The sequence below is a fragment of the Scomber scombrus genome, chromosome 3, assembly GCF_963691925.1.
Source record: "Scomber scombrus chromosome 3, fScoSco1.1, whole genome shotgun sequence".
NCBI classification, from domain to species: Eukaryota; Metazoa; Chordata; class Actinopteri; order Scombriformes; family Scombridae; genus Scomber; species Scomber scombrus.
Window position 1 is genome coordinate 19417883 of NC_084972.1, and position 19106 is coordinate 19436988.

A 19106-nucleotide genomic window follows, 5' to 3' on the forward strand; every position below is an offset into this window, starting at 1 on the left:
TGTTCCAAATGAGGGAAGGTTATCACTATCTAAGAGGAATATCTATGTTCAAAAAACAATTAGTGAGGACGAATGCTAAATATCATTGTATCACAACAAAAGGAGTGTGGAACAACTGTTCTGAAGAAATTAAAACATGCAGAACATTAAATACGTTTAAACAGATATGTAAAAGTAACACTTTTGACCAATATAGACAGGATGAACAAAGAAGTGGACTGGTATAATGTCACTGTAAGTGTTTGTTTGTTTGTTTGTTAGCTTGCTTGTTTGTTTTGTTATTGTTTCATTATTCACTAATATTGTTTTTTATGTTTGGCTGTTTATTTTCCTTCTCTTTTTTTGGCTCGGCTGACTGTTAGAGTTTAAAACAAAAAAAATGAGTAGGACTACTAAAGTTCTTCACCTTATCCTACGGACATTGGATGGTTGTTGTTTTGTTGTCTGTCTGAAAAATGTTGCTGTCATTTCTGTCTTGTTATAATCCACAGCCTGTTTATTACGTTTCATTATTTTAACATGTTAAATTATAAACTGAGTTGTCTCTGTGCAAACAGGGGAACTGCGATTTGTGAATTAATATATCCTAAATCGTATCAATATTTCCAGTCCTCAAATAGTTGTAGTCTGACACATTTTTTTGCAAAGTTTTCCATCACAAATAAGCTGAGTCGCACATACACTGATGGGTTTACAGTAGTTTTTTAAAAAGTATTGTTATTGCCATTGTAAAATTATTCTAACTAGCTTTGGTCTTAAAATGTATAGAATGTAATATCCTTGTAGTAAAAAAAGAATAACTGTTAATCAAACACGCTTATTTTTAGAAATTCTGTGTACACTCTTATGCTGGTCATTTAATTATTTGATTTTACTTTTTCAACCAAAATTCCACCTTTAGCTACATGCTGCACATTTAATCATCTGTCTTATGTCTTGAATGTTATCGGGTAAGCACTGTTGGTGATCAATCAAAGCTAATTTAAAAAGTTTTATGTTTGCTAGCCCTATAAATATAAAAAATACAAAAATAAGCTAACTAATGTTATAAGGAATAGCAAGAAAGATTACTACAGGAAAATATTGGACAATAATAAAAAATAATATTAAAGGAATGTGGAGCATACTGAACAATATTATAAAAAATGGATTATTTCCATTCCAGTCACATTCCTTCCAGCTAGTTTGATGATGATGGTGTAGTTTTGACATTGAATGTATGTTCTTACAGGTGATGAAGACGTACCACATGTACCATACTGAGAGTATCAGTGCTGAGAGCAAGCTGAAGGAGGCAGAGAAACAGGAGGAAAAGCACATTGGCAAGGCCAATGACATTAGTACCAGCCTGCTGCGTTACGGTCATGATGAACGTCCGCAGAGACGGAGCTCTGTCAAGAAGATGGAGAAAATGAAGGAGAAGGTCTGTTTTGGTTAACAGGCCAGTACATGATATTGTATTTTCTGTACACTCAAGTAAAATACTCCCTAAATGTATCTGTAACGAACTTTTAGATGCACTTTCTGTGTGCACAAATGACACTGGGGAATGTAGTAATTACTAAAAGGAGCCATTTTCTACATTGTGCGAAGTATTACATACATATGGTATACTGACTGATTATACAAGATAGAATCTGATTGATGTAGTCATGTATTTTCAGTACATTAGGAATCCATTTTACATCATGCATTGATGTGTCTCTTTTTCTTGTTTCCCTAGAGACAAGCCAAGTACTCTGAAAACAAGCTCAAATGCACAAAGGCCCGGAACGACTACCTTCTCAATTTGACAGCCACCAATGCCCTGGTGGCCAAATACTACATCCATGATGTCTCAGATATGATAGATGTAAGGACATCCACCCAGAAACAAAATATGCAACCACCTTCTTTTGCAGTTTCAGTGCTGGTTCTTGTAATGAAAGGTTGAAAAGACTGTGTTTGACTTTTTGCCCTTAGTGTTGTGACTTAGGATACCATGCTAGCCTGGCACGCACCATGAGAACTTACCTGTCTGCAGAGTATAGTCTGGAGACTTCTCGCCATGAGGGTTTGGACTTGCTGGAGGGAGCAGTAGACGCCATGGACATTAGAGGAGACAAGCTGAAGTTTATGGACATGCACTGCCAGATATTCTGCCCTCCAGCACGCTTTGACTATCAGCCACACATGGGTGATGAGGTGAGCTGCTCAAGAAGGATTGGGCCGTTCATGATTTGTTTACAGTTCTTAGGTCACCGATGTTTTTGTTAATTCAAAGTGCGCCTCATCACGTGAGTGCTCTCTATGTTAAATCCCCCTTGGTTATGTCTCCTTTCTCCTTTTATGCCAGGTGTGTCAGGTGAGTGCACAGCAGCCTGTCCAGACAGAGCTCTTGATGCGCTACCACCAGCTACAGTCTCGCCTGGCCACGCTGGGGATAGAAAACGAAGAGGTGAGATTTTCTGTGCACACAAGTCTTAGTGGGTTGAAGTGCCAGCTTCAGTGAGTCCCAGCGTTTCATTTCAAAATGAAGCAAGCTCACTGCAAGTATGCAAATCAGACTATCTTTCTGCTGATTCAGAGAAGGACACATGGCTAAATATACTGAGTCATATATAAATATAAAGCTGGTCTTTATGTATCAATAATCACATTACAGTAAATGGTACCCCTATACGTCTGTATAATAGTAGTATTCATTTGGGACAATTAAGATGAAATAACTTGTTTGTGCCCCTTCTGCATCTACCAAAGCACACTAATGAGAAAAATAAGGTAATTGGTTAAAGCATGAAGGAATCATCAGGAATGTAAGTGAAAAACATAAAACATGTTGTAGGATAAGGGTGATATGATTTGCACATAATAGTCTAAGTTGTTGAGTGAAATGTAATGTAATAATGCAGAGACCATTGCTTATCAACAGATGATTGCAAAATACTGTGCCAGGAAATGAAATGTCTTATCATTCAAACTATCAATTAAGTGCAGCCACATGTAGCAGAACAGGAAGGTGACACATTGTTTTTCATTTGTGAGTTTTGGAGGTGCTAGTTGGCAGATTTGTTCTAAATTTGGACTCATATTCTCCCGTACTCTATGCTAACCTAAGCCAACAGGCTGCTGGTTGTAGCATCGTATTTACTGCACAGACATGGGAAAGATGAGACACACTTCATTTGAAATGCTGCTTCTCTATCAGGACCTACCTTACTGGCAGACTATTTCTATCATCACAGTTTCAATCAAATCAAAGGGCTGGTATTTGTCTTACTTATTATAGCACCAAATGCGTTTTAATACCTCCTTTGGCATGCTTTATTTTAAACTGATATTGGCAGCCAGCACCCGCAGTTCTGTCACTCCATCATGTAATAGCAAACAGGACTGTCACCCTGCATTTGTATTCATCTTTAATCTGACACTGACCTGTGGGGCCGTCTCTCATCCGGTCTCCTGCCCCCACTGGGGGTCAACCCAGCATGCTTCCTGGCCTGCTGGAGGGGGTCACCATAGCCACAGTGACTCACACAGACCTGTAAAGGTCACGAGGGTGTGTATACGTGTCAGTGCCTGTCTGTTATGAATATGGAAATGCAAAATCCCTCCCAGTCTGCCTCACATGAAAGGAACATAGTTAATGTTTCATGTCACGATGCTTCATGCTAGGAAACTAATTACTCTGTTGTTTACGGTGTGTCAGTCAAACTGCTGTGAAAATGGCCTGCAGTGGTATAATCTTGGACTGTGCTGGCTTGTTTACACCATACAGCTTGCTTGTGATACTGAGGAGAGTTGTTTATATGTACATTTTACCTAATAATATATAACATGAATTACAAATATATTGTAATTGACATACTGTTAAAGTTATAGTCACATATTTCAATTTGTGTTTTTATGCTGTGTGTGTCAGGTGAGGAAGACTTTAGATGCCACCATGCAGACCCTTCAGGACATGCTTACAGTGGAGGACTTTGATGTTTCAGAGGCCTTCCAGCACAGCCAATCCACAGAGTCAGTCAAATCAGCTTCCTCTGACTCATACATGAGCAAGGCAAACATTGCTAAGAGACGAGCCAATCAGCAAGAGACTGAGGGCTTCTACTTCACTGTGAGTCCTTGAAACATTGAGGGTGCAATGGCACCGCAGCATGAAGCAATACAGTACAACTACAAATAGCCCAATATATCACTCACTATTTGTCTTTTTCTATTTCATCTGCAGAAATACAAGGAGTATCTGAATGGCAGCAATCTTATTGTCAAACTTCAGGCCAAGCATGACCTTCTGAAGCAGACACTAGGAGAAGGTGAGACTTATCAAAACATTATTACTGCACATTAATGTGGTGGAAGCTCAGTGTTACTGTCAGTGAGTAGTTACAAATGATATAAGAACATATGTCAAGAGAATCTGCCAAGACAAAATAAGACTGGGTATCCTAGCCTGGCAGATGGTGTTACATATCTGTATTTAGTAGCTATACTTTACATAAAAATGATTGAATAGTAAAAATACAGTTTTTCTGCATCTAGAGATCTATGATGCTTTCAGAGTTTAGAGTTTAATAGAATACAAAATGTTGTTATGCTGAAGTTGTCATTCTCTTAACAACTTGACAATTCTAAGGCCTAAAATAGGGCAACAGACCAAAAAAGAAACAAAATGATTTGATTAAATGTACTTGACTTGAAGGCTATGTCATAGTTTGTTTACAGTATATAGAGAATGTGCATTAACCTGAGCCAAGAGGGGGAATTAAGATGCATGTCTTTCCATGTCAGTGTGTTGGTACTTCAAAATCTTGCGAGCATCGGCTTTTGATTATAGATTAGTCTTTGGGTCATTATGTAGTTTTTCAGGTTCTTTTGTGGATCATCAATAACATATAGTTAATGGTAAAACTCTTGTAGATACCCAAGAGTGTATATAGTGACATTTGATTGATCAATTGAATTTAAAATACAAATTCATTTCAGGCAAATAATTATTTCCTGCTCAAGCCGTGTCTACCAAAGCACACCAAACTGGAAAAGCAGGAAAATTATATAATTACATTATGAAGGTTTGGGAATCTAATCTACATTTTATGATGAGTAGTGCCTGAGTGATAGAAGGGTATTTATTGCCCTACTGTTCATATATTTCTTATATTTAATATGCATTTATCTGAGCCAAAAAATGAACTCTAATGTATAATGATCCATGTAGTTGAGTTTCTACTTCAAACTCATGCATGTTTCTGCTTCAGGGTTTAAAATTATGTGTGTTTGACATAAAGAAGGATTGTGCTGGAAGCTGCTTTACACATGACATGATCCTCAAACAAACATTTCTGATTGACTGATCAAAGTGAGGCCTTAATTTGTTTGTGTGCAGTGTGTGCGAATGTAGTGCACAATGTTACATATCACAAAATCATCACACAGATGTACAAATCAGCGCTCACTACTTCCCACTCTTGTTGCCCCTGGATACGTTTTTACTTTGCAGAGAGAGTAGGCAGGCCATCCCCTTCTGGGGCTCTTGTGCTGTTTCTAGGGCGACCGCTGAATGACCACTGCTTGGCGGTGAGTCAAATGCAGCCATGGCGCTCACCCCATTGAGCCTGTCTGAATAGATGCCCGTTTTCTCATAACACCCCTTTCCGTCTCCATCTGCCAGCCTTGTATAGTCAGCCAGCACTCAACCGTACCACAGACGCCTGTGACTGTAAAACTAGCGTATACTAATTTAGTCTCTTTCTCTTCTGCCTTTCCTTTTAGGGGAGAGGGCTGAATATGGAACAACAAGGTAAGATGTCCAGTGACAAGGGGATGAATAAAGTAGGCGATGATGTGTAAAATCCTTCCCTTCGTGTCCCTGGATGTGGCAGAATTTAGATCACCATGTCCCAACTTCTCTCTGAGTTGTTGAACAATGGGTGATCCCAATTAGAGAAGGTGGTGCTAAGAGTACTTCCTAGTTTGAATTTTTAAAAATGTGTTAAGACTTAGAAATGAAATGCCAGTAAAATGGATAATGTCCTGCTTTTGTTCTATTTATTAAAAAAGAAAATGAACAATATCTACAAGTCAGTCTAATGCATACAATGGTTTGGCTTTTACCAATTTTGATCTATGTTGTATTTAATTACACGCTGACAAATCTTTATTTAGTTTCTTGTGTGATAATTGCCTGTAGTTTTATAGCTAGGAGTGTTTGTTTCAGCAGCTGTGTCCATGGGTTAATTTGAAAGAACAGTTTGACATTTTGGGAAATACACTTATGTGCTTTCTTGCTGAGGGTTAAATGAGAAGATTGACACCACTGCTATCTGTATGCTATATATATATATATATATATATATATATATATATATATATATATATATATATGTAAGCTACAGCCACAGCCAGTTTAGTTTAGCACAAAAACTAGAAACCACCAGCCCCACTGAAGTACACTAATTAACATCTCATTACATCTTGTTAGTTTAATCTGTACTAAAACAGATTAACACATTGTGGTTTTATGGGGGTTACTTCCCTGACAATTTCTTGGCCAGGTGCAGTCACTTTCACTTGTTACAGTAATGTCAACACTCATGAGGATTAAACAAGAAGACATTTTGAAAAAGCTGTTTTCCCCTGTTTGTGCTACACTAAGCTAACTATCTGCTGGTTGTATAGCTTCCTATTTACCACACATCATTGATGTGACATCAATCTTGTCATCTGATTCTCAAGAAAAATCCTTTATTTCCCAAATTGTAGAACTAATTTAATGTTTTTGGAAATTGCAAATCACAGTGGGAAAGACATGAAAACAAAATGATTTAAAAGAACCTTTTAGAAAACATATCATAATGTTTAATATGTTGTTATTCCAGTTGCATTATTATTTATAACTGCCATGTACCAACCATACAACCCCCACCATCTCCCCAGGCCCCCCACTCTTCCCCCTAAACCTCTGAGAATGCGGAAGTCTAGACCTCGCTCCATTTTTAACCGTAAGCTGTTTAACGGCAATATGGAGGCCTTCATCCAGGTATAAGCCCATCTGTGCTCTTTGTCTCTCCATGAGCTCAGCTGTCTCGCTAGCAGTCCTTGGGGGTTCTCTTGCCTTTGACCACTCTTTTACCCAGATATTGGCTCACTCATGCACTGACTTTCTTCTTGCTCATTGCCTTGTATTCACAGTCTTGTGATTTAGGAAAGACAGGATCGGGTTAAAATAAGTGACACACATTTAGGAGTGGAGATGGTTTGTTTTTTGAAAGCGCTGCATAGGAGCAAGGTTTGCTTTTAACATTCTTGCTCCTGTGAGCCTAAGCCTCTAGACGCTGAATTAATTTGGCTTTATGTACAGTGTGTCATTTGGCCGTGCACCAGCCATGTTAGGCTATGCAAATAAACACATGGACATATCCACTCTCATCAAAGAGGCAGGCAAACAGAGTGGGCACCAACAGGACTGGAGATAAAAATCAGAATTCAGTGTAAATAAATCTATAAGCTATTTTGCTAATCAATTAATCTTTTATTTTTACAGACCAAACTATTAATAAATTAATTGAGAAAATAATGGACTAGATAAATTGATAATGAAAATCACGTGTTCAGAGTTTCCCTCTTGGTAAAGCAGTCTTATTTGGCTTTAAAAAGTGCTGTACGTAGCCCTCCCCCCATCCTTTCGGGTAGCACTCTCCCTTCCACACACTCCCCCTCCCTCCCCTAAGTCATGTCCTCATGTCTCACACCCCACAAGGCACTGATGCTTTGGCTTTTCTCTCAGGTCAGGCCTCCTCTTTTTCTCTCTGTAAGATCTGTCTTTCTCACTAACCTGTTGTGGTTGTTGTTGCTTCTCTTCCTCTGTCTACGTGCCTTACTGCTCTCTGCCCAGGGGAAGAAGGAATGTCCGTGCCAGGAGTCAGGTACTCTGTCTTATAGCAGGGCGGGATCATCACACTGTGTTCAGTATGCTAACCAACATTTCTGTGCTTCTGGCCTGTTAGCGTTCCTGATGTATGAAAATACTGTAGTTATAATATTACATGGTGCGGTTAACACTAACACATGATTGTTCTGTACAATTAGTCATTTAAAAAAAACAAAAAAACATAAACAATGTTGTTTGTTTTTTAATTCTGTGAAGTTAATTCATTTGAGGTGGTGGCTCTATAGGTCTCTGATGATAACACCCTGCTAGCATGACTAATTGTTTTCTATTATTTTCTGTTCATGTACCTCCAATAATGATCATTTGAATCTGTCTGGTAGGACTCAGGTCAGCCTATACCAGTGGTGGTTGAGAGTTGCGTTCGATACATCAATCTGTATGGTAGGTTCCTGCTGTGTCCATGTGTTGTCTTTCCACAAACTTACTGTCTCCACACAAAGACCTGTGCTGCTTCATCATATTCTCTCTCCCTTTCTGCATATGTAACATTTTTCTTTAAAAAATTGTTGACTTAAGCAGTTTTGTCAAACTTTCCCAGTCTAAGAATATATCAACCAAAGCACAGTGTCGTCCTCTTTTTAATAAGGCTGGTCAAATTCTTTCTTCAGTTTGTCTTGGTTCAGATTGTGCTTTGGACATTTGGCGTTTTTGTGAACATGTAAATTGTAATACAGTTTATTACAGAGCTGGAAGTTCATACATTTACTTATACTTATCTGTTTTTGCCATTATATGGGATACGGCCATTATGGTGATATGGGATGGGAATTTTCAAAAGTCAGATACAAATGTGAGATTTGTAAATGTGTACATATGTAAATATGAACAATGGCTCACTAGAAAGATCTTAAAGGGGGACAAAATAAAATATATTGTTTCATAAAAAACACCTCCAGTGTAATATAGTAAAGGGTCTCCTAATATACATTGCTTATTAATGACAAAGGCATATTTACAAATATTGTAGTGTAACTGGAGATGTGATTTTCAATTTTTCGGTAATGACTTATAACAAAAAGTTAATTTTCCCTTAAACTGGACCAAAATAAATGTTCTTTATCTTAGCTCTGGTCTTTCAGTAGATGTTTCATATGCAGTCTCACACAATAGTATACACACTCACAAAATATGGTATAATGAAATGTGTGATGAAGTTATATTCTCTTTTTGTTTGTATGCTTCATTGCATTGTACAGTGTTTAAGTGCTGTACCTATACTGAGGGAATTTTTTGGTCATATTTCAATTTTAGAATCATCCACCCACCATAAATGTGCTGGGAAATTCAACAACGTGACTGTTGGTGTATTTTATTTTTGGGTGTGACCATTTTTAGTGATACCTTTTGTTCTCTTTTCCCCTATTTTATGTTAATGGTCTTTCTGTCCACAGGTCTTCAGCAACAAGGTATATTTCGAGTTCCAGGATCCCAGGTCGAAGTCAACGATATTAAAAATGCATTTGAAAGAGGTTAGTCCCAGTGTGCTTGGCCATCTCCTCTTGATTGATTTTAAATTGAGTTTTGTCCACCTCAAAAGCCACAGACTCTCCCACACACATCTAAAGTGGAAATAAAGAGCCTGTGTGTCACATGTAACCCTGTAATGGACATGGTATACCATTTTAGATGCATAATGCGTAAGACCAGCATCTTGGAGTGGTAATAAATGAGGAAACATAATTGCACTCTCAATGTTTATATTAACCTTTTAACTTGCAAAAGAAAAAGAAAAAAAGCATTAGTGGCATTTGAAGTGAATGATTAATAAGTGGACTACATACTATGTATGTATATCTATAGGAGAGGATCCACTGGTGGATGATCAGTCTGATCATGACATCAACTCTGTGGCAGGCGTTCTTAAGCTCTACTTCAGGGGGCTGGAAAACCCTCTGTTCCCTAAAGAGCGTTTCCTCGACCTCATATCCACTACCAGTGAGTCATATTCCAGGAAAACATTTTAACATCAAATGTAAGGTTTTTATTTTGTGTGGCTCCCTATAATTGTTTCATTCATTCATTCTTTGTTTTTTTCCCCCCTTTGTTTTGTTTTTTTGCAGAGCTCGACTCAGGCACTGAAAGAGCTCATCACCTCCAGCAGATAACTGTGACTCTTCAGCGGCCCGTGATCATCGTCATGAGATACCTGTTTGCCTTTCTGAATCAGTAAGTCATGTCAGCACAAATTTTGTCCTTTTATACTAGATCAAAGTGGTACTTATTGCTTCTGTCTGCCCAGCCTTTCCCAGTACAGTGATGAGAACATGATGGACCCCTACAACCTGGCTATCTGCTTTGGCCCCACATTAATGCCCATACCAGATGAGCAGGATCCTGTGTCCTGCCAGGCGCATGTTAATGAGGTCATTAAGACTATTATCATCCACCATGAGGTCATCTTCCCAACCCAGCGTGAGTTGGAGGGACCTGTGTATGAGAAGTGCATGGCTGGAGGAGAGGATTACTGGTAAGTGAAAATAAGGTGTCCAGCTCGAGTCATGTTAGTTTTCTCAACACTCAAATTCATTTGAAACATAATTTAAAACCTGACATACATTTTAATCCTCAAAATGGTAATATCTTATTCATATAGGAAGTGTTTGTAGTCAGAGTTGAGCTGAGTACAGATTGTAGCCGGTGAAACTTTGCCTGTAGGTAATGTTGTGTTCCACTTTTTGGGTATTTCTGACTGACTCCATATTTCTCTATCCAGTGAAAGTCCCCACAGTGAGCCTGGTGTGCTTGATGAGATAGACAATGGTACCGGACCCAACACTAGTGATGAAGGTGAGTCACCAAACACATTCAATCCGCTGTCACGACTGTAACAATGGCTGACGGACTTGACAGATTATAATCAGATTGGATTATGTCACACACTTTTTTATTGCAGAGTTGGAGCAGATAGAGGCCATAGCAAAGTTTGACTATGTTGGCCGAACTCCGAGAGAGCTTTCCTTTAAGAAAGGGGCCTCTCTGTTACTTTACCTGCGGGCCTCTGAGGACTGGTGGGAAGGCCGACATAATGGTGTGGATGGGCTGATCCCACATCAGTACATTGTGGTACAAGACATGTAAGTGAGATGCATTTCTTGTGTGAAGCCCTGTTGAAACTGTATTAGAACAGCAATCCAGTCAAGTCAGTACCTTGGTTCTGCTGCAGGACAAAATAGGGCTGTGTTTGGTTTGGTCATTATTATTTTTATTTTTTTTCCCAAAATGCATGTGGTTTCCAAAGGATTAACTTAGTTTATAAATCTCTGCCTTCCTCAAGATCAGCGTGAATGAAATGCTACCCTGTTTTCCTGCCTGCTTTCCTTGTTTTCTTGCCAGTTAGTTGACAAAAAAATAAAACAAATGGGCCCCTATTAGCATTTAGGAGGAGCACTTTCTTAACTGTGTGAGCACTTAGGTCACTCCTCAAACAAAACCTTTAATTTAAACTCTAGCCACTTGCCTGGTAACCACTTCTGCAGCACAGGTCAGATAATAATATTAAAGCCTGATTAAGAAGAGGAGGGTTGTACTACCAACTGTAGCTTCCAAGGTCTGGTCAGTGGTTAATTTTGTCTGTAAAAAAAGGAGGCTTACTGATTATGTATGGGTTTTCATGGCAATTATGAAGTATAAGCCATTATGAACATTTCCCAAAGACAGGCACCATTCATTTAGAACAATCTCTGTCTGTCTGTATCAGGGATGATGCATTTTCAGATAGCATTCAGAGGACTGACAGTGAGGCCAGCAGTGGACCACACCATGATGACCGAGCACATTCCAGGAATGATCGTCAGTCTCCTTGCGAACACACACCTGAGCACCGCTTTGGACCAGCAATAGGAAGGTAGGGCTTAACCCTAACCCTAACCCAGAGGTAGTGGGAGGGCACAAGGGCACATATAAATGCACACATACTGTATACAGGCATAGGTAGGAGAACTGGGGCTCATACATGCAATAAAAAAACAGAATTTTAAAGCCATTATATGTAGAACTTTTTTCATAGCATCTTTCACATTAATCTAATGGCGTAACTCTTTGTTTATAGAAAAATGCGACAAACCTATGAAAACTACTGCAGTCTATGTGTATATGTGTATGTGTATGCAGTCCAGTCATGTCAATGTCCCTGGGCCAGATCTCAGTAAGATGTGTAGTACCTGAAAGCAGTGTGTTTGGTTATTAATAATAATTAATAAATGATCATAAATCATTATTAATTATTAAAAGGAAATTAAAGAATTATCAATTTCAATTACTAATTTGGTGCACCACTCGGAAACCGGGACCGATAACCAAACAGCAGAATTAGCCTCAATTAAGAATAACACTTTGGAAAATTAAGGATTAGAGTCCAAATTCTGGCTATTTTGATCAGCCACTTATTGCAATAACACATACACAATAATCACAAGACACTTCTCTTTAAATCTATAACAATTAATTACCAACCATCAACCAACAAGTTAATCAACGGCCAATTATATACTGTCCTACTACTATAACTAATAAACCAACACTAAACAACAGCTGTGTATGATTGAGACTATACAAATAGGCAGGTGTGTGATGTGTAGGTGTGTGTGCGCAGGTGTGTGTGCGCGTGTATGAGAGAGAAAGGGTGTGTGTTTGTGTGTGTGGGAATTTAAGATGGCAGACTCAGCAAGGAAGTCGTCTCACGCGAGAACATGAGGGGCGAATACGGGGGCTGTTTCCACTAGACAAAATGGTGTAATGGCGCCGACTGGTGGTCAACCCTCCCAAACACACCGGCTCAGCGGCAACACAAGTGACTGAGGATGAGTTCCCTTAGGATGTAGCTTGGCTATATCCTGCGTTACCTCACCAACGGCTGTGTGATGTGGGATGTAAATGTATGTTGGTGTGTGCGGTTAGTATAGGGAGAGGGAAAGACAAGAACAAAGGTACCCTAACCCTAACCCACGGTGGGGTCTCGCGATCGATAGAGAGACAGTAAAGGTGGCTTTGTCCACAGACAACGTGCGACATAACGGGAGGCTATGAACACGTTATCTGATCTGTGCTAGACTACGCACCTTACTCTCACTCATGATGGTGTTACAATAAATAGTCCCTACTAACCCACAAGCAGCTTGAATGAATAACAGAGGTAGAGTCGTGATCGTGGAGGAAAATAAGTGGCAGCTCTGTCCACAGATGATGCGTGACACAGCAGGGCCTGTGGCTGCGTTATCTGATATGTTAATCGACAAAGCGGCTTACTTTTCTTTCACGGTGGCGCTAACACGGATCCTTGGCGGGATAACAAAAATAGTTTAGCATGTAAACTATGCTGGCAACAACAGTAAACAGACTCCTCAGAGTCCAGCAGCAAACATGGACACGGCGGTCCCACAACACAAGTGCGGGCTTGAAGCGAGCTGTAGTGGGCTCAGTCCGTCAGCAAAATGCGAGGCAGTCCTCCAGCGTTGAGTCTGCAGGCCCTTCCGCTCTTTCCCGGGGCTGACAGGTCTTAGAAGTTATCCATGGTCCGAAACGAAGACTTCTTATTGCATTCAGGTGAACGCAGTGGAAGTCTCGTCCAGCGAGGTGGAGAAGTTCTAGAAAGGAAAGGGGGGGGGGGGTGTACACGTGTAGTACCACCTTTGTAGACACTTGCTTTTAGCGGAGTGACATCGTCTCCCATTGCTTGTAGACTGGTAAAGGCATTGCGTTCTTCACGCTGGTCCCTTTTGAAACTTCGCTGATATCAGTGGAAGTGGACGTGACATCAGCTGAACTGGAAGTGATGTCATATGTCTCTAAGCCAATGAAGGACGAGAATTCAAGGGGTCTCAGGAGGTTGAGTTTACGTTGATTTGACCTTAGGCCTGGGGGAAGGGTCTGAAGGGGCCCTTTGTTGCTCTTTCTTTTGTTTCCTTTGTTTGAGGGGGCAAAGGAAATACTCAAATTAGGCTTCCCGAATTCCATGTAGGCTTCTCAGAAACAAAGGGGCCCATGTGCTTCCAGTCCAGCCCTAACATTAAAGTCGAGGCCCAACAGACCTAAGACCAAAATGCATTACTCAGAAATCAGATCAGAAATATTCCAATCCAACACAGTGACTTTAACTTACTATGTAAGTATTCAGCATCAGGAAACTCATAACTGATAAGATGTACCAAATATCTGATTTTTCATAGGGTGAGAGTGCGATCAGATGGAGCTGCAGTTCCAAGGCACAGGAACGGTGATGGTCACAGCCCCACCAGAGCTTCAGACCAGCCCCCTAGAGTGATGCCTCGGCCCTGCAGCCCACATAAAATAGTTGTTAACAGGGGCCCAGCAGAGAGTCCAGAGAAACGGCATCTCGCCACATTTGGCAGTGCTGGCTGCATCAACCACCCTGACAGAAAGGCCTTCGCCGACAGCCACTCTCAACGATCCTCACCCAGCACCACCCGGCATGCAAGTTTAGGAGACCACAAAGCCCTGGAGGCTGAGGCACTCGCTGAGGTGAGTCGTGTCATTTGAATACACTTTGAAGTGGTCAAATACAATAGAAACTTCAGTTGTTTTTTTTGTTTTTTATTACTTTTTACCTGACATCAGTTTTCTAAATATCAACAGTATCTCATGTCTCCTTATGTTTGTCAGGACATAGAAAAAACAATGAATACAGCCCTCCATGAGCTGCGTGAGCTGGAGCGACAGAATGTAGCCAAACATGCCCCTGATGTTGTTCTGGACACGCTGGAGCCACTAAAACACCCCGGTGGAGCCCAGGAGCTGCCTAGGAGCCCTCTACACACTATGGTAATCAGGGATCCAGATGCAGTTCAGCGACGTAGCAGCAGCAGCTCCTCCTCTGAGACCATGACCACTTTTAAACCAGCTCTGTCAGCCCGTAGGCCGAATGCACCTCTCAGGCCCCCACCTGTCAGACCTGTCCGGCCTGCTCCTGTGATTGGACAGGGCCAGGGACCACACCGCTCCAGCAGCTCTAGTTCCTCTGGTCTCGGTAGCCCAGGCATCACCCCTACTGACAGGGTCTTTCCCAAAGCACCCTCCCCATCACCATCCACCGCCTCCTCATCCTCAGACAAACAAGGTAACATGTAGCGCCAGTCAATCACAGATCAAGTGGTTGAAGAACACTATGGATACAGAGTGACTGTGATTATCATCACGCCCCTACACCTCTTTTTGCCAGCAGAGCAGACATTGACACCTGGTCTGTATGATGAATATTTATAATTAATCTTGTAAACTGTAGGGCAGCTACTGCTGGTTTTTGACAACTCTCTGCCCACACATTGACTTGTTGCTGAAGAAGTCAATGTTATGTTACAAAATATTACACAGACATAGGATTTCAATTCATACAAAATAATTTTATAAAATGCGACCATGCTGGATAGCCATGCTGGATAGAAAAAGGGATGCACTGGAAAATACTTAACTGTTTACTAAAATCTGACAATGAAACTCTGAATCTCTATTAAATGTCATTAGGTTACATGGAGCTTGGACTTTGTGTCTGGTTTCCTGTCACATTATGAGGGAACACTTAAGGGAGCATTATACCAATGTCTATGTAGACCATACAGTCTGTACTTGTGGGTTTATGTATTGACAGAGAAGTTTCCTCAGAGTGCCAACATATACCAGCAAGTGTAAGGTTTTCAGCAACAGGCAGACATCATGACTGAACAGTGAAACCACAGTGGGGTTGCCTTAAATTGCAGTTCCACTAATGGCCACTAGATGTTGGCACCAAGGAAACTACAACCATACTAAACAGATACTCGTATGAGTAGGATTTGAAATAAATGCTCACTTTGGTGCCAAGTGGTAGTATGAAAAAAAAATCTAAGGCAAACAGCACACAGCACAGGGAATCAAGAATGAAGGCTGAAAGCAACACTTAGACTGCAGTGGGATTGTTTAATTTTTCTACAAATAAAGATATAATAATAATAATAATAATAATACATTTTATTTGTATTGCACTTTACAGTTCAGCAATCTCAAAGTGCTGTAATTATTTAAAAAATTCTTAACATAGTAGCTTTGTAATGTAAGAAATGGAAATATCTCCCAACCTTTCTCTTGAAATTGCTAAATTGTTGTCCACATGAAATTTGGGCAAAATAATCCCCAAAAACAGTCCTGGTAAAACTCACTGCAGCATAGTGATTTGGTTTCAGTTAACGTTGGTCAGCAGCTGAACCACAAATATGACTAGTCTCCTGGCACCTTTTTCATCTCAGCCAGCTGTCCTGCAGTGATCTTGCCACCCCAGCACACTATCCAGCCTGGCCGGCTGTAGCAGCACCACTGGCCAATAACCTGCTGGTTGTCCAGGCTGACCGGTAGCAGCGCAACTGCACAATAACAACCTGTGCCTCTGCCTCTCAGTGTTGCACTTCCTGAGCAGTGTACCAGGACTCACACAAACCCACTGTGACTCTGATATTTGATAAATCCAGACTGTTAGGTACTTTTTGAGTCTGATAACAAGAGAAAAGAAAATTAATATCAATTTTCTTTCATTGTCATGTCAAATAGGTGAGTGGCTGTCAGAATTGACCATGCCATAGTGAGACAGAGAACAGTTGACAGTTATTGTGGATATCACAGACATGCCATTCCTATAACTAATATATGAAAATTAAGATGAAAATCAGCAAAAATGTCCTTATAACATTGTCATCTCTGTATAAAAAATATGTAGCTGTGTTACCTCAGCAAACAAGTAAAACTTCAAGTTACTAATGCACTTATAAACACTACAGGGAATTGTGCTGCATTTGTAGACAGTTCTATGTTTTCATTTCGATGAAGTTGTACTAGAAACATGATATAGCACATCAGTATCATTGAAGCTTACATAATGTCTAGATTGCACACAGTCAGTTCGGGCTGTGTGGGTGTTTAGATGAACGTGTTTACTGTCGGTGGTGTTTGTCGTCTGTTGTATGAGGATGATCAATATATCTTTAAAGTGTAATAGGTACATTGATTGAGTATATATATATATATATATATACATACTGTTAAAGGATACTTGTATAAATAACAATGTATGATAGGAACAGGATATATTATCATTGCTAGTCTGTAGATTTTGTAACTCTTATCCTTGCACAAACATTAATAAAAGAATAAATCAATAAAAGCTCACAAACTTGTCAGTGTCTTTACCTTTATTGTAACCTCAAATAAAAATGCACAGTGGAGTTGACTAAAGATGAACAGTTGCCATTGATAGTTACAACAATGCAACACATTGATTGGAAATGCACGTATGTCTATTTTAAAAAGTGAAAACTGCATCACTATTCCTCATGTATTTACTGTCCTTGTTACACTGACCCTCTGTGGTGAAAACTTGCATGAGCATATAACATGAGCACTGTTCAGTTCACTCAACATGTACTGACTAGAGTGGTTTTGCGATGCCATCTACTGGTTAAGATATTCCTTTTATTAGTCCCACAATGGGAACATTTGCATTGTCACAGCAGCACGTGGACAGTAATACAATATAAGAGCAGCAATAAGAAAAAGAATAGAGAACAATAAATACTAAGTACAAAAAAACTATAAGAACAATAATAGTAAGAAATATTTACAAGATTTACAAAATTAATATTGGTATTGAGTGGTAATATACCAGATATTCTTATTGCACAGATTAACGTGAAATAAATATATATGTATATTATATGAATATTGTTAGCATAGGTTTAGTAACAGGTAAAAACCAAGACAACACTAACATTCAATGCCAGAGCAACCATACGCAGATTTGCTTGTACTTTACAAGAGTCTCAATTATTTTGTATATTCACTGCTACAATCAATTATTTGGTGGCCTTTTTGCCCCAGCCAGAGCTTGCTACCATATTGAAATTTGTTTGTAATATGGTGAATGGCTTACATTTATGAGATATTCAATTACCACTTGGGCCCTGTGGATGGAGGCATTGTCATGACCACTGAGCAAGAAAGAAGTGCTTTACCATTTGATGAAAATGTCTTTATTTGTTGATTTTTTACTTGCACTTGAAGATATGTGAACCTAAACAATACCAGGAAAAAAACACATCAGAGCCACAAAATCATCATTACTGTATGGAACAAACATGCACTTCATTTTATACCACTGATTTTAATTAAGTACCACTTAGACTGCAAAGGTGTATTTTACATGTAATGTGAATGTAATGTATTGCAAATCAGCAACATTGTCCCTTAAGTTCTGTAGACACTGTTCTTAATTAAATTCAGTCTTCCCACACTCAGCTGTCAACTTTCAGAGCTGCTTGTCTGCGTGTGCATACATCTTAATAAATAAATATATATTGTTGAGTAAATACAGAATACACATTATTTCAACACTATACTTCAACACCTGTTCTTTAAAACAGTTCATGGATGCATGTGTTTTTGAATCATAAACACTGGTGAACTCACGTGTAGCTCTCCATAATCACACCCTCTCTCTTAGCTCAGGCACATATAGGTTCAGCTGTTAAATCGGATGACTTGCCAGCATGAGGGTCAGTGCGCTGAGAAAACCCATTACTGCTTTATTAATGATAGTCTACAGCTAAAAAACGTGATATAGATTCAAAGGATAGACAAAGAGAAATAAATGTGAATGTATAAAATATACACACATTAAGTACTGCATATATAGTCTTCCGCTTTAAAAGATTCTGGTTTTACTCCTTCCATGGCCAGCACTAAGAGTCGGGTTTAATTCATTTTGCTGTGTTCGTTGAGATTAAAGTGAGAATATAATCAGATTAATCAGATTATAATCAGATTATGACCAGGCCCAGGGCCTAAATGGCTGCCAGGAAGGGAACAGACCACCCATGGACTGACACTTTCCGGCTGTGGTTTCCTGTAGTTCAAAGGGCCTTTTCATTAATGCTGTGATATGATGAGTTGAAGCTATGGCAAGGTTGGAGACTGAATTGTATCAATCCTCTCAGTACTTCCAAACAGTACCTCACTCCGATCCCATGTTATTAGGATTGAAGTGTTGTAATACACATAAAAAATATGAAATTATTTATTTCTGGCCCTGTTGCAGTTTATGTTATGTAAGCAATTTAGAGTACTAACCCTGTGACTAAAACAGTTATGTTGAGTTTCTATATGAGAGGTGGAAATGAGAGCAACAGTCCCTCTGAAG

At 39.6% G+C, this 19106-nt stretch overlaps 1 protein-coding gene across 2 annotated transcripts in view; it reads left to right on the forward strand.

The window, feature by feature from the left end:
* The window catches only part of LOC133977571 (SLIT-ROBO Rho GTPase-activating protein 3-like), a 33826-nt gene extending 16752 nt beyond the window's left edge, over positions 1-17074 (forward strand). Inside the window, exons 5-22 of one of the 2 annotated variants that reach the window (XM_062415768.1) lie at positions 1232-1423; positions 1724-1852; positions 1963-2184; positions 2336-2437; positions 3902-4099; positions 4214-4298; positions 5755-5782; positions 6919-7021; positions 8254-8314; positions 9325-9402; positions 9734-9868; positions 9994-10099; positions 10173-10400; positions 10647-10720; positions 10827-11007; positions 11631-11777; positions 14098-14410; positions 14552-17074. In XM_062415768.1, coding sequence (XP_062271752.1) covers positions 1232-1423; positions 1724-1852; positions 1963-2184; positions 2336-2437; positions 3902-4099; positions 4214-4298; positions 5755-5782; positions 6919-7021; positions 8254-8314; positions 9325-9402; positions 9734-9868; positions 9994-10099; positions 10173-10400; positions 10647-10720; positions 10827-11007; positions 11631-11777; positions 14098-14410; positions 14552-15016 — 2847 coding nt within the window. In that variant the 3' untranslated portion in view covers positions 15017-17074. Of the gene's footprint in view, positions 1-1231; positions 1424-1723; positions 1853-1962; positions 2185-2335; positions 2438-3901; positions 4100-4213; positions 4299-5754; positions 5783-6918; positions 7022-7876; positions 7908-8253; positions 8315-9324; positions 9403-9733; positions 9869-9993; positions 10100-10172; positions 10401-10646; positions 10721-10826; positions 11008-11630; positions 11778-14097; positions 14411-14551 lie in introns of both variants that reach the window. The other variant, XM_062415769.1, reaches the window with a different exon arrangement.
* Positions 17075-19106: the final 2032 nt, after the last annotated feature.